Source organism: Musa acuminata, chromosome BXJ1-8, assembly GCF_036884655.1.
Source record: "Musa acuminata AAA Group cultivar baxijiao chromosome BXJ1-8, Cavendish_Baxijiao_AAA, whole genome shotgun sequence".
Classification (NCBI taxonomy): Eukaryota; Viridiplantae; Streptophyta; class Magnoliopsida; order Zingiberales; family Musaceae; genus Musa; species Musa acuminata.
Genome location: NC_088334.1, coordinates 22,979,220 through 22,995,251, shown reverse-complemented (window position 1 = coordinate 22,995,251; position 16,032 = coordinate 22,979,220). Strand labels below are relative to the sequence as shown.

The 16,032-nt window shown below is 34.4% G+C and overlaps 1 protein-coding gene across 5 annotated transcripts in view; it reads left to right on the top strand.

Moving 5' to 3' along the window:
• LOC103973845 (uncharacterized protein C630.12) overlaps window positions 1–10,061 on the top strand; it is a 32,995-nt gene extending 22,934 nt beyond the window's left edge. For 4 of the 5 annotated variants that reach the window (XM_065079343.1, XM_065079345.1, XM_065079346.1 and 1 more), the window contains exons 6-13: window positions 8,036–8,095; window positions 8,175–8,275; window positions 8,411–8,445; window positions 8,615–8,672; window positions 8,755–8,829; window positions 8,896–9,041; window positions 9,155–9,406; window positions 9,577–10,061. In XM_065079343.1, coding sequence (XP_064935415.1) covers window positions 8,036–8,095; window positions 8,175–8,275; window positions 8,411–8,445; window positions 8,615–8,672; window positions 8,755–8,829; window positions 8,896–9,041; window positions 9,155–9,406; window positions 9,577–9,817 — 968 coding nt within the window. In that variant the 3' untranslated portion in view covers window positions 9,818–10,061. The remainder of the gene's footprint in view (window positions 1–8,035; window positions 8,096–8,174; window positions 8,276–8,410; window positions 8,446–8,614; window positions 8,673–8,754; window positions 8,830–8,895; window positions 9,042–9,154; window positions 9,407–9,576) is intronic. The other variant, XM_065079344.1, reaches the window with a different exon arrangement.
• Window positions 10,062–16,032: the final 5,971 nt, after the last annotated feature.

Genomic DNA, 16,032 nt, shown 5'->3' with positions numbered 1-16,032 from the left:
CAAAGGTCTTACTACGGCAACTTGGTGGCTAAGAGTTCCCGGAAAGTCACTTGTTTTGAGGAATCCAAGTGATGGGGGGTCAATGGACTCAGTAGCCTTAAGAGCTTCTTTGTAGGATTCTGTGTTCCTAGAGGATATGTGATTCATCCAAAGATCTGTCTTTCTATTTTGGACAAGAGGATTAAGAAACTTGAATCTTCTGTAAAAATATTATCCTCCTTATTTTCTGAGAACAAGCCTCTCACACAATCTGAGGTTTGATATTTTATTAGATTAATATCTACCTATGGTATGATATAGAATTCCTTGGTACACCAATAAAAAATATTTTTACAAATTTATTGATATGTTAGTGTAACCAATATATTTGGTACACCAGTATTACCTTTACACGATTGAATTGGTGCATTATGATCAGTAAATTGCAATATTTGAAACCTTGGAGTTGAATATGGTTGTCAAAGTTTGCTGTAGATTTGAGGTATGCAGATATTGTCAGGACGTGCTTTATAATGCTTTTGATCAGTATGATTTTGAAGATATTGCTCTCAGTAGTAATATACCTATGTATGTCATGGAAGAAGTTGAGGCTTGTCAATTGAGCTTATAAGAAGTTGCAATATTGAGGTACATCATTGAAACTACTTATGTTGCCTAATAAGGAAATTTGTCTTCTTTTCTAATAAAAAAGCTCCTGGAGAACTAGATTGTTTGATTTTGTTCAACAACCACAGAAATCTTAGGCTTCTCAATTTAGTTGATTCAACAACGACTGAGATAAGGGCAATCAATGTTTTTATCTTTTTCTCCTTTCTTCTTTCTCATTTTTTTATATGTTTGCAACCAAGCTTGCAGGGGCTTTTATACTCAAATACCTAAAAAAAGTCATGTTCATTGGTGAATACAAGAGAATATAATTTTTCTCATTCATTAATTTTTTCTATATATAAAGGATGATTTATATAGGCTGATTACAACTTGTACAACTAAGGAAATTGATTCTGTACAATATTTCATTCTAATTCATTTCCTATAATATGGGCTGATTTAAGACTGATTGAGTGACCCAAAATAGGTGATAGATTCCCTTAATTATGGGATTCAGAATCTCTTAATTATGGGATTTTCTACTCGGATATGTCAGTCATTCATAGCTTGTTAGTTAGATGCTCATATAAAGACCTTTGAATTCCGTTGGTACGAACATTTGTTAGTTGTTTCTCTGTAGGAATATAAGGTATGCAGCAGCGATTTTGAAAGGCGCTCGGGCGAGGTGAGGCAAGGCCCGAGCGCCTCGCTAATCTCCCAGGCGGCGCGCTTCAAACAAGCGCTGCCTGGGCACTCGCCTGAGCCCAGGCGCTCGCCCGAAGCGCCCAGCGCCTGGGTTAACCAAGGCAACCGAACCAGAATTTTGGGTCTGGTTCGGTCCTGGTTCGGTCTATGATGGTTAGTTGATTCAATTGAACCAACTAAAACTGATATAAGTGACAATTGAACCCTAACCCTCGCTCCCGATCCCGATCCCGATCTCGCTGCTCGCCGTTGTCGCTGCTCGCAAACACTGCCGCTGTCGCCGCTCGCGCCTCCTGCTGCTTGCCGCTCCTGCTCCCGCCGCCGTTGCTCGCCACTGTCGCTGCTCGCAAACGCTGTCGCCGCTCGCGCCTCTCGCCACTCCCGCTCCCGCTGCTCGCCGCTGTCGCCGCTCGCCGCTGTCGCCGCTCGCCGCTGCCGCTTCCTCTTTTCTCAGTCAGCAAGCTCAGCACCCCTTTACACTTCCTTTTAACAGTATATATATACTGTATACTGTTAATATTATTAAGTTTATTTGAAATGATTAATTTTTAATATTGTTAATAGATTAATAATATATTATTTTAATTTTAATATTATTAATTTTTATTTATTTGAAACTTTTTGTTAATGTGACATTGTGATTTTGTATCTTAGATTTTCTTAATTTAATAGCATATTTTTATTTAAAATTTTAAATAATTATATTTATTAATTATATTATATATTTTTATATTTTAGCACCTCGCTTAGCTCGGGCGAGCGCTTGGGCGAGCGCCTAGTGTCTCGGGCGTTTTTGGACCTTGGCGCCTTTTGGCGCCTAGCGCTTTTTAAATCATTGGTATGCAGACAATTCCTTCTTTAATTTTCTCCTTTATGAAATTTTGATCTACTTCCGCATGCTTTGTTTTATCATGGTGCATTGGATTATGAGCAATATTGATAGCAACCTTGTTGTCACAGTATAGTCTCATAGGAGTTTCAGTGGGTATTTGTAATTCTTTTAGAAGCATTTTAGCCATAAGAGTTCACAAATACCTTGTGCTACTACTCTGAACTCTGCTTCAGCACTGCTTCTAGCAACAATTGTCTGCTTTTTGCTCCTCTAAGTCACCAAATGATCTTCGATAAATGTACAATATTCTGAAGTTGATCTCCTATCACTTACTAATCCTTCCCAATCAACATCAATAAAGGCCTCAATTCCATATGATTGTCCTTTTTGAATAATAATCCCTTGTTTGGAATCCATTTTAGATATCTAAGGATCCTATATATTGTCTCTAAATGTTCTTTATGTGGTGAATGCATAAATTGACTCACTATATTCACTGCAAATGCCAAGTCTGGGCTAGTATGAGATAGGTAAATCAACTTAAGTACCAATCTCTGATATTTGTTTGCATCTACCGTGGCTTTTTGAGAAGGACATCCTAATTTATGATTGAGATCTATTAGAGTGTCCACAGGTTTACAACCAAGCATTTTTGTTTCTTTTAGAAGGTCTAGGGTTTATTTCCTTTGTGAAACAAATATCTCATTCTTTGATCTCGTATTTCCATGCCCAAGAAAAATCTTAGCTATCCAAGATCTTTAATTTCAAACTCTTTGGCTAGTATATGCTTCAATTTCTCCAATTCTAAGACATTATTGCTTGTTAGGATAATATCTCTCTTATTTGAGTGTTTATTGAACATTATATGGTCCGAGTAAATTTGAGTGTAATCATGGCCACAAACTGACCTTGTGAACATCTCAAACCATGCACGTGGTGATTGCTTGAGACGATAAAGAGATCTTCTTAGCTTGCACACCTTATTTGAGCCATACAAATTTTCAAAGCCGGGTGATAGATCCATGTATACTTCTTCCCCTAGTTCTTCATTGAGAAAGACATTTTTCACATCTAATTGATGTAAAAGCCATTCAAAATTAGCTACAAGAGATAATAATTGAATAGTATTTAGTTTTGCAACCGGAGCAAATGTTTCTTGGTTGTCAGTACCATATGTTTGATTAAATCCTTTTGTAACCAATCTGGCTTTGTATATTTCAACAGAACCATTTATCTTATATTTAATAGTAAACACCCATTTGCATCCCACTGGATTCTTCCTCTTTAGCAGATGCACCACACTCCAAGTATCATTCTTTTGAAGAGCTCTCATCTCCTCCATAATTGCCTCTCTATTTTGGAATTAGTAGAGTATCCTATATATTTTTTGGAATTTCTAAACCAGACAGGTGAGTTGTAAAAGCCTTAAAGGCTGGAGACAATCTATGATAGGACACATATTTAGATATAGGATGCATTGTACAAGATCTAATTCCTTTTATAATGGTAATAGGAACATTAAGATCTGAGGAAGGAATGGAGTTACTTGTGTCTATGTATGGATCTGCTATCGGTTCAGACTCTTAGCAGTACTCAGGAGGGTGAACAACAATATTTTCTAGATTTCGCTGTCTTGAATACACACGAAGCTCAAGTGCAATCATAATGATATCTCGCCTTGAGCTAGACTGCCCAATAGCATGTTATGGTATTGGGGATTTGGGTTGTGGTGTTGGAGATTTGGATTTAGGAGTATTAATAGGGCTAGTTAGTTGTTGGCTAGGTAGGTTTGGTAGAGTGAAAGTAGGAGATGAATTCGACAAGGAATTAGGGACTGGTAGAGACAGTTTCCAAAAACAATCTTTTTGGTCAGAATTCTCTCTTTGAAGATGAATTTTTTGAAAATATGTTTGGTTCTCAAAGAATGTGACATTCATAGTGACTAGTGTTTTTTCGATATAGGATCGTAACATTTGTAATCCTTTTGAGTTGGAGAGTAGCTAATGAACACACACTTTAATGCACGAGGTTCAAGTTTACTTCGATGATGGTTATGAATATGGACAAAAGAAATGCACCCAAATACCTTTGGTGGAAGAGAGTTAAATAGTTTCATATGTGGATTAATGGAAGATAAATGATTAAGAGGTGTTTGAAAATTAAATATTTTGGTAAGCATTCAATTAATCAAATACGAAGCAGTAAGGATGATATCTCCCTAAAGATATTAGGAACATAAGTGGTAAATAAAAGAGGGCATGCTACTTCAAGTAGGTGTCTATTTTTTTGTTCTACAATACTATTTTGTTAGGGGCTATCAACACATGAAGATTGGTGGATTATTCAATGCTTTAACTAGTAGGAATCGAGAATGGTATTAAAGTATTCTTTACCATTGTCAGTTCTCAAAACTTGTATTTTTGCTTGGAATTGATTTTGGATCATGGTATAAAAGTTCTTGAAAGTTTTTTCAGCATCAGATTTTTCTTTTAAGAGGTAAAAACCCAACATACTCTTGTATGGTTATCAATAAATGTTATAAATTACTTGGTTCCAAGCAGATTTGTCACATTAGAAGGACCTCAAATGTCACTATATATGCCGAGAAGAAAAAACAGTGTGATGATGTTTAGCAAACTGACAAATTTTACATTGAAATCGAGAACTATTATTGTTTCTGAACAATGAAGGTAAGAACTTTTGCAAATAAGGAAAGCTTGGGTGGCCTAGTCTATAGTGCCACAACATTTTTTCACTACTAGTAGGAGTGTTATTATTTATTGTCAACTGAGCTTGTCTATTCTAAGTAGCATCTTCTTCAAGATATTAGAGTCATTCACTCTCTTTAGCACTGCCAATCATCTTTCTCGAGTACAGGTCCTGAAGTTCACAGTAAGAAGGAAAGAATTTAGCAACACAATGCAAATTTGGTAATAGACAACAAATTACAAGACAAGTTGGGAACATAAAGCGTAGAATTTAATACAAAGGAATCTGAAATTTCAATTGTGCCTTTTCCTGCTATAGAAAAAAGTGATCTATCAGTAACTTTTATTTTAGAGTTTCCAGTTTAAGGTGTGTAGGAGGAAAATAATTGTGCAAGGCTAGTCATATAGTTTGTTGCACTTGAATCCATGATCCAAGGAGCCTTGAGACCAAAAGAAGCAGACGTGGCTGTGAAACAGTTACCTTCTTTGGCCAAAGAGTAAGATGATGATGGAGAAGGATTAGGATTTTGGGACTGGTTTAGAAACTTAAATAGTTGCTCAATTTGTTCCTTACTGAATAGAGACATTTCGGCTCCTTTAGAAGTGGTGGCAGATTGATTGTCTACTTGAAATCCTTTGCTATTAGCCTTTTTTGGAATTTGATTGTTCTTCCAGTTTGTTGGTTTTTGATGTATCATCCAACAGGTTTCTCTTGTGTGTCTTGGGTTATTGCAAAAGAAACATCATACTTGCCTTTATCATCTCCCTTCCTTTGATTACGTTGCACAACGTTAGCAAAAGAAATAATTTCAGTTCTCATAATAAGTGTAGAATCTTTTACAACCATAGATGGAGTGGAAGATCCCATCATGACTTGTCTTTTACTATCCTCCCTCCTAACTTCAGAGAATATAACTTGGAGAGATAGCAATGTATCCTTCCCAAATAAATATTCATCCACGATCTTCATCTAGTTCTTTGTTTAAACATACCAAAACTTGAAAGGCCCTCTCAAGCATTTTTATGTATCGAGCACTATTTACAGCACATGACCACTCAAAATTATAAAAAATATCAAGCTCTTGCCAGAGTGTCGTCAAGGAATTAAAGTATTTTGTAACATTAGTATTACCTTGTTTAAGCTCTCTAATCTTGTTTGTAATCTCAAATACTTGGTTGAATTCCCTATATCTAAATGTCTCAACCACAGCATCCTATAACTCCCTTGCTATTGGTGAAAATATTTGGCCAATTTCTGGTTCCTTAGAGTTTATCAACCATCATATGATCATGGAATTTTTAGAATCCCATACTTCGAACTTGGGTTCATTCTTTGCAAGTGTCGTTGTTGATCTGGTTAAATGACCGATCTTTCCTCTTCCTCGAATATATAACATTACGGGCTGAGACCAATGAAGAAAGCTTTGTCCGTTGAGTTTATGCATTGTAAGAAGATGGATTGTCACCTAAGCTGTTTGTTGGAGATGGAAGCATTGGTCTCATCTTCTGATACCGGGGGTAATACAGAATGGATTTCGGAAGAAAGTTGATAGTAGGAAAGGAACGAACTCATGATAAAACTTTAATAAGATAAAAAAAATGGCTCACCACCAAGTTTAAAATCACAAAGGGATACAGAAAGATCACTACCCCAAGGATAATAAACAAGGATGCAGAACTAAAAACAAAGACTCACCACTCAAGGACGCATCCAAGAGATACAGAGTTTAAGATAGCACTCCAAGATAGTTTCTGCCAATATCATCAGTTTCTAAAGTTCTTTCTAACCCCTAAATACTAAAATAAGTACTAGTGCATGAAACAACCCTTCATGCATAGGAAATTTCGAAATTAAATGTTTTACAGCTGGTAATTAACTTTTTTAATGCATTCCTTGGTCATGAAGAAAAGCACCTTAAAACAACTGTAACTTTATTAAAAGAATATGCTCATGAGCTGTCATATTTGAGTGGGCTGAGTTGAAAACTATGAAGCAACATTGTGGGCTGAAAAATATACCGTAGCATTAGCAAGGTCCATATAAGTAGATTGTAGCAAATTAGGTACTCCCGTGTCATATTCTCTTCTCTAGATATAGTAGCGTAGGTTCTTCATGAGAAAACAAAGAAGAAATAGTTGGGGCTGATTCGGAAAGTGGTAGAATAGAGGAAAAGGCTTTCAACAATTAAGGCTGAAAGAAAAAAAAAATGATTACTATAGGAACCAGACTTCGATACCATGTATACAAGAGAATATAATTTTTCTAATTCATTAATTTTTTCTGGATACAAAGGATGACATATATAGGTTGAGTATAATCTGTACAACTAAGGAAAGTGATTCTATACAATATTTCATTCTAATTCATTTCCTATAATATGGGATGATTTGATACTTGATTGAGTGGCCCAAAGTAGGCTATGATACCATGAACACAAGAGAATATAATTTTTCTCATTTATTAATCTTTTTTATATGCAAAGGAAGACATATATAGGTTGATTAGAACCTTACAACTAAGGAAATTGATTTTGTATAATATTTTATTCTAATTAATTTTAATAATATGAGCTGATTTGATACTGATTGAGTGGCCTGAAATAGGGGATAGATTCTCTTAATTATGAGATTGTAAACTCCCTTAATTATGGGATTCAAAATCCCTTAATCATGAGACTTTCTATGATTGGTTTATTTTGTTTTCTATTGTTCCACACAATTAAGTGATGGTTTATGTTGCTTTAAGAGGCATACATGATGAGCTATGCCTTCTAAAATGGGTAAATTCCATGAACTCACTTCACCACCCATTCCATTAAAGTGGCACATCTGGAAGGTTTTTTTTTTCTGGGAGATCTATTTTGGCATAGACTTGGAAGCTGACAAGAAAATAAGCAAGTCCACAAGGAGGAGAAAACAATGAAAATTTGTACTTGTGTTTGATATTTATCTTACTACAATTTAGTTCTTGTAGAAAAAGGATGGTCTAGTGCTTAAGGCTTTCGCCAATACTCTTCTCAGTCCTTGCATGACTATCTATATATAAATTTTCTTGGGACATTGTATTAGTTGGTTTACTTTATCTAGAGGAGTATAAATTTGATGCTTAGGTTTGATGATTTAGTAGTTGCTTTAATATGGCCACAAGTAATTTTATGAGTTCAATGTATGGATTTTTCTCAAGATAATTTTGATTATGCAGGGCCTAAACAAGAAAAAGAAACATCTTTATCCTGGGATTTTATCAAACACATATCTAATGGTTTGTGAGTTATTTTGACTGATGACCTGCATTTAATTTGGATTATGCTAATCTTATCTCACTTATGTATACTTTCTAGATGCCACATCAAATCCAAAGGTTTTGTTGACACACATCCCTCTTTATCGTCCTGATGACACCCCTTGTGGTTCACATCGTTCTTCCTCTGTTATCAATCAGGTATCTTCATTATTTTGCTTCTTTATAACCTCCATCATGCATATTATGAATTAGGCCACTCATCCAGGTTGCTCTGAAGTAATCAACAAACATGTTAACATTGGTAACTAATGATATTTTATCTTTATCTTTCAGAGGATTTCATATGCTGGTACTGATCATGGAATCTCGTAAGTCTTGGTTTCTGTCTGATCTTTCTTTCAGAGAATTTTATATACTGGAACTGATCATGGAATCTCATAAATCCATGATTCACCTTTGTGATAAGTATTTGGTAGGAGCATAACATATTGGTTTCTCATGTGATTGTACTGTATAACTAATATATAATCAGTTTAGGTATCAGAACTATCTAAGTGAGGAAACTTCAAACCATTTACTGGACCTCATCAGACCTGTAAGCTTTGTTATTTTTTGACAGTTTATGATTGATTTCATAAGTGCACAAGCTCCTTTCTACATCATTTTGCTTGTTGCAGACACTTGTGTTGTCAGGTCATGATCATGATCAATGTACAGTGGTACACACTACACCTGCTGGAACTGTAACTGAGGTAGGATTTTACTAGTATATTTTGGTTGTGGCTTATTGCTAGAGTCTAATCTTATGAATTGTGCAGCACACTGTTGGAACCGTCAGCTGGCAGCAGGGAAACCTGTATCCATCATTCATGCTGCTGTCTGCAAGATCAAATTCAACCAACTCAGAGGATGCTGTTTCTACTAATTTATGTTTTCTTCCAATGCAAACTCATATCTACATCTGGTACTACCTTTGTTATAAATTTCACTCTGTTATTATTAGTTTATTGTGGTTGTTTAGGAGATTACTTTTGCCACCTGTTTGCACTAATGTATCTCCTTGGTTAATACTGTCAGGTATCTGACTCAGTTTGTCATAACTCTCATTTTGATCATCATGTGGCCAACAAATGGCTTGGGACTTTCTGACAAATGTATGAGCTACATTACAGCAATGAAAAATAATCTAATGTCCACATCTAAAGAAAAAGATGAAGAGGAGAATTGCGAATATGAAATGGTCTGGGATGCAGATGGGTCAATGCATCTTGTCAAGAAGGCCAGAACAAGGGTCCCAGCCCCAAAGTCCGATACAGGGTTTACAGGGAGGTGTGTACAAACTTTGATTAGAAATATTATAATACATGATACAGGCTATAGAATCTTGCTTTTGACAGTTTTGAGGAAATTTTTGGTGCTAATGCCTGCTTTTTCCCTGGTGTTAATACATGGTGATGCAATTTCCTAATTTCTGTAAATTCTGACTGATCTCATGACAGGAGAAAGGTTGTCTCGAGGCCAACAGCAAAGAAGCATTTGCAAGAGGCAGAGGCATCTGTCTCGGTGGACTTGAGCTGGGAGTCAAAGCCAGAAGACACTGCAAAAATGCAACGCCCAAGCAAATCAAAGGTCAGAACAGTGGTCCAGCGGCTGTTTCGGCTACGGCTGCTTGTGATTGTTGCTGCGGTGAATGTCCCGCTTTATATGATGCTGCTTTTCAAGGATTGGATCGACCGGTGACCCAACAAGTGGAAGTTGAAAGGGTCACTCTTGCATGCATGTTCTTGAGGTGGGGATGATTTTATGGTGGCTTATGTGTAGAACAGGATGTAATAGAAAGCCTTTCTCATTCTGTCTTGTTTCTAATCATTTGCATGTAGTTTTGCCACGAGGTTGATTTTCTTTCTTCTGTGACACGCGAAGAAGCTTGATGGTGATATGACATGAAATCCACAAAGTTACATCCCAGGATTCAGTATAGGAAGTTAAATCTATTCTGAATAACAGAACATGACTCGGGCTGAATAAGAGCACTATTTCTTGTTTAAGCAGTAATTTTTGTTTGGGTGACCTCTATAGAAAGTTATTTATTTATTTATTTATTTTTTCTGTAGCATCCTAATAATTGTTTTTTTCTTATAAAAAAATTTATTTTTTTTAAATATCAAGTGTATCTGTAATAACTATTTTATCAGTTTTGTCCTTTTCCTTAAATTCCAAACTCATTGAATCATATCCATTTAAGACTTTATAAAAAATGGTCTTGTTTTTTTTTGTGAAATTTTATTTTCAAACTTCATTTTCAGATGGCAGTTGCATAGAGGGAAAATGATCATAATAGTTCCTTTTTCGTGTCATAGTCCTGCTTTGGTTGTCGACCTTGTGGTATGAAACAAGAACCATCCTAGCACCCTAAAAGCCTTATTGGGCATTGATGTGGCTCGCTTAAAGGTTTGATGTTTGGTGTAAAGTTTTTAGTGAGTCCGTTTTGTGTTAGACCAAAGTGTTTGGTGATTATTATGTTTTCACCTGCTTGTGGGGACCTTTTTCTTTAATGTGCGATCATCCAACCAATCTATGAGATTCTTTGCGCTTTGTGTTGCTTGTGATACTTGTTGTATATGGCAATGACCTATTATTTATTACCCGTGCATTGGCTTTTTAATCTTTTTTTATGAAATTTATCCATTAAAGACCCTACTAATTTGTTTTATTGAATGGCATCCCTCTATCGAGAAATAATTAGGGAAAACTTTAGTTATACACTCTTATTCTAATTAATTTGTTTGATTCCTCGAATCAAATCGGATCAACAAATTCAGTCAAGTCAAGATTCTTGAACGTCAATATACTTTTCTCCTCTTTCCTTCCTCCACTTAGTTTTTAAGAATGAATGAATATATATATATATATATATATATATATATATATATATGTATATATATATGTATATATATATATGTATATATATATGTATATATATATATGTATATACATATATATATATATATATATACATATATATATATATGTATATACATATATATATATACATATATATATATGTATATATATATATATATATACATATACATGTATACATGTACATATGTAAATGTATACATGTACACAAATATATATATACATATTTATGTATATATATATAAATATTTATATGTATACATATATATGTATAAATGTATACATATAAATATATGTATACATGTATATATATATATATATATATATATATATATATATATACATATACATGTATATATATGGCCAATAAAATAAAATTGACATCAAATTGCATTGGTTTAAAATGCCAAATGACATTGTCAAACTATAATAACAAAAATGATAAAACAATATAAGATTAACATTAGTGATAATCAAAATCCACTTGAACATTACTCTTTTTTTCTTTAATTTCTTGTTTAACTTTATGGGAATAAGTTTCTTCCTCTTTCGTAATTGCAATCGATGAATTTGAGGCTTTCTAATTCAGTTTTGTTCTCACAAGTAATCTTGTGTATATTCTCATTTCTCTAACTTGTTAAGCTATCACTAAACCTTTCCATGTCAAATTATCATCATAACAAATAAAATTATTTTTTATATTTTATAAATTAGCATATATTTCTCTCACTAGTCATTCAATTAAATCATAAATATCATCTAATAAAATAAGATCAACGCTATTATGTAGATAAGATTATCAAGTCATTGATGTTTCAACCAGTTTCTTTTCTTTATATGAATTTATTGTGTTATACGAATTAAATAAGTAATTAATTATATTTATATTTTAAAAATAGACTGGTTGAAACTAACATGTACTTATACACTTATATTCTCAAAAACACTCTAATTTTGAGAATTATCATGCTCATAATTTTGAGAGCTAACTGCTATAAGTTTGGCGTGGAATTTCTAAGTAGATTCGATCACTCGATCGTAAATTTATACATAAAAATATAAAAAAGTTTACATAAAAATTATATATTTATACTTAATTATATATTTTTAATAAAGATTATAAATTTATACTTAATTATAAATAATAATATCAAAAAATATATTATGTTTAATTATATAAAGTTACAAATATTAGGGGACTTAGTAGCCCTCATTTGCAAGTTGTCCACTATAACAAAACATAGTTTACGTTGTAGATTGTCCGCTGCAGTTTTATATAACTATATACAACAATAGTGTGTTATTACAGGTTTGATAAGTCCCCCTTTTAGATTAAATTTTTAAATACAGTTTTTTAAAACCATGGTTATAAATATGATAGAAACAACATTTAAAAAAAAAAAAAAACGAGAACTGTAATATATTGGTTAACTATGGTTAAACAAAGTAAAATCAACCCAAACATATGAAAACGCAGCTTCCCTAAGAGCACACATATTTCATATTTGGGAGTGACCAAAATTAGCAAGACTATGTGCAAGCTCATTTACAGTTTTATCAATATGCTCAAAACTGGTTACATTGAGACTGTGACCTAAGTGTGTGATGTCATTGCCTATTGCACAGAGTCTTGCTGTTGAGGACGTTAATGACTTGCTTAGCATCAGAGCATATCTGAAGGTACTCCATCCTGGAAGCTTTGTCCCTTCTTAATACTTGTAAAATTGCCTAGCACTAAAGCCGTGAGGGATCTTCGGCTGAGCAAGAAAGATTTATTCTGTCGATAAATCTTAATACTAGAAAGAACATTTATAGAAAAAGCATGAGAAAATTATTGGGAATATCTAATATATTTTCCTTCAGCTCAATTTCTAAAAACACTCCCTTGTTAGAGTCCCTGAAGTGATAAGAGATGATTAGTGTAAGGAAGACTACTAATATGTTTTCTCCCTTATCTACGATGGATGGAAGATGAGAACGAGGATGATATTTTTTAATGTTATTATATGTGTAAAAGGGCGGAGGGTTACTATATCTTCTAAATTTAATTTTTTATTCTGATAAATTTTTGAATATAGAAATATTAGGGATCTTAATGCCCCTCATAAATAAAACATTGTTAGGGATGCTATTGTTAAGAACCATATTGAATAATTTTTCACTTTGAAGCCTTAAGTTTAGGAAAGTATAATAAATTCTATTCTTAAAAACTTGTTTCAAGATTGGAGATGTTATACAAATTATCATTCTGGTGCATCTGGAACCTACCATTTATATATATATATTGATATGCTGAATTCTTCCACTCAAGTCATGATAGGTTTTCGATCCACTCTTAGAAATCTCACTTTTTTCTATAGTGTAAGGTCTCTATATTGAAGCTGATCATAGAGGACTTTAGGACTCTACTGTAATCTTCTGGAACTATTCAGGACCCACTAGTTATAATGGATGATGACTTGCATGGTTTTCTATCCTCGAGATAAAATGAGTAGGCTTATTCAACCTGAAAATGAAAGGACAATAACTTATATGGTCAAACAAAATAGTTAGTGCACAACAAATTAATTATGTTCAGTTAATTAAGATTGAATTTCTAGTTTTGTTGACATTGAAAGAAGCATGGTTTCTTCCTCCCAATTTTTTAATCATGGTGGCATATGGCCTGTTGTTCATAGTTGCAAATAAAAATAAAAAAAAGTTGGAGCTTGTGGTTCTTCAATTATTGGACTTGTCATTTGGGATTTTCAAGGCTGTGAAGAAGGGTTAAAATTCTTCTACTAATAATACATGAACTCTTTGCAATCCATTCTAGATCAATTGCACCAAATCGAAAATGATATATATTCTTCCTTTATGGATGAAAGTCTTTGTAGACGAGGAGCCCCTTGACTCGAAGCTACATAAACTCACTCCTTGAAGTTGAAGAATCTATTCTCCAACAAAATTATAAGAATCTTTGGCTGAAATTAGGTGATGCAATTCCCTTTCTTTTGATCTCTTTGTGCTCGTAGGATTGCAACTCTATTTTTTTCTTAGTGAATTCCAATAGTAATATTTTACAAGGGATCATTCTATAATGACTCTAAATTAACCCTTATGCAACCCATTTTTGTTATGGAGATTAAGGAGATCGTTCTAAAATATAATCTAGAAAAGGTCCTAGGAGTTGATGGCTTTAATTCTCACAGTAATATCTCTTATTGACACGTTATAGGGCGTGATGTTATTGCTATGATTATCAATTTTTTCTCATGAGGGAAGCTACTTGGAGAGGTAAGCATCACTCTCTTATTCCTATCCCTAAGAAAATAAAAATCATTAATCTTTTGTATCCAATATTATCACCAATACGCTGGTAGTGATTCATGAGATTATTTATTGATGCAAACCTATATACTTTCTTGAAAGTATGATTAATTCATGAAAATATTACATCATATCATGAGATCATGCACAATTATCATCTTAACAAAGGCCCTCTAAGAATAAATTTAATGATTGGACTCGATAGGGCCTATGACTTAATACATTGGGATTTTCTACTACATCTTTTAGAGTTTCAAAACTTCCTCGCATAGTTTACAGAGTGGATTCGGGATTGCATTATAAATCTAACTTTTACTTCAATCTAAATAGAGAAAGTGTGAGGTTCTTCAAACGGGGGAGGATCTAAGATAAGGTTGCCATATAGCCCCTTACCTTTTTTCTAATTATCATGTCAGAACCTTTCACATCATTTAGATTAAACTATTGGTCAAGGAAGCTTTCAACCACACTAGTATTGTCATAGACTCTTGTTACTCATCTTATGTTCAAATATGGTCTCTTCATTTTCTCTTATGCAAATTTGTCTTTTACCATTTTCATCTAAAACATTTTATTTTAGTTTGCGAATGATCCTGGTTTGGTGACCAATGTTCAAAATATCTCTTTCTTTATAGAATGCCTCAAGACTCAATAGGACATTAAAAAATGGAGCCTAAAAGTGTTCAATCCTGGATTTTCGAGGTCCTGGCAGTACCACTGCCATTACTGGGCGATACTATCGCCTGTCATCGGGCATTGGGCGGTACTATCGCTCAGGCTGGGCGATACTACCGCTTGACAACACTCAAAGACCGAGCTCCGGCGGTACCACCGTTGACAGTAATAACTATCAGCGGTACCACAGCCCAAAAATCCTGGGAGACAGAGTCTCCCAAGCGATGCCACCGTCGGCCAGGAATTTAGGGGCTGAATTGACTGTTCCATTCGGCCCAATTTGTGTTTGTTAAGGGCCTAATTGGCCCCTAATTAAGTTAGTGGGATCATCTCTCAATCCTAACTTAATCTACACTCTAACTGTGACAATTAAGACATTATTACTGTAATTCTTGTTCTGATGCGTCAATCGCTTCTTCCGACGAGCTTCCGGTGAACTTCCAACGAACATCCGACGAACTCTCGACGATGCTCCGACGGACTCCTGGCAAGCTCTTGGATTTTGCGATGATCTTCTTGGCGAGTTCCGATGAGCTTTTATGACAAGCTCCTGGACTTCTCGGCTGGTCCACACAGAATTTTCGATGAATGTCCGAACTTCCGATGAACTCTCGAACTCCCAACGTGATCTTAATCTTGACTCCGGCATAACACCTGCTACATGCTTACTGCCATTGTAGTTAATCCGGTACACCTTTCTCAACATATAGATTAGATAAACAAATGATAATTAACTTCATCATCAAAATCTGAGATTCAACATAACCTATATCCACTTTTGATTCTTCCTCCGTCGAGGTTATCGGTGTCCACTAATGGTCCTCCTTCAATAGGCGAAGACCAACCACCTTTTACAGCTCTTTCTCCTTTTACCAGGTTTAGGAGATAACCCTTACAAGCCTCACTCCTCTTTCTTGGATGGTTACAAAGCTAAGAGAGGGAGGGGAGGACTCTTCTCACTTATATAATACTTTAACACCCCAAGAATTTAAGATTTATGTTAACACTTTCGTGCCCTTTCATGCAGAAAAGGATAGGGTATTTATAGG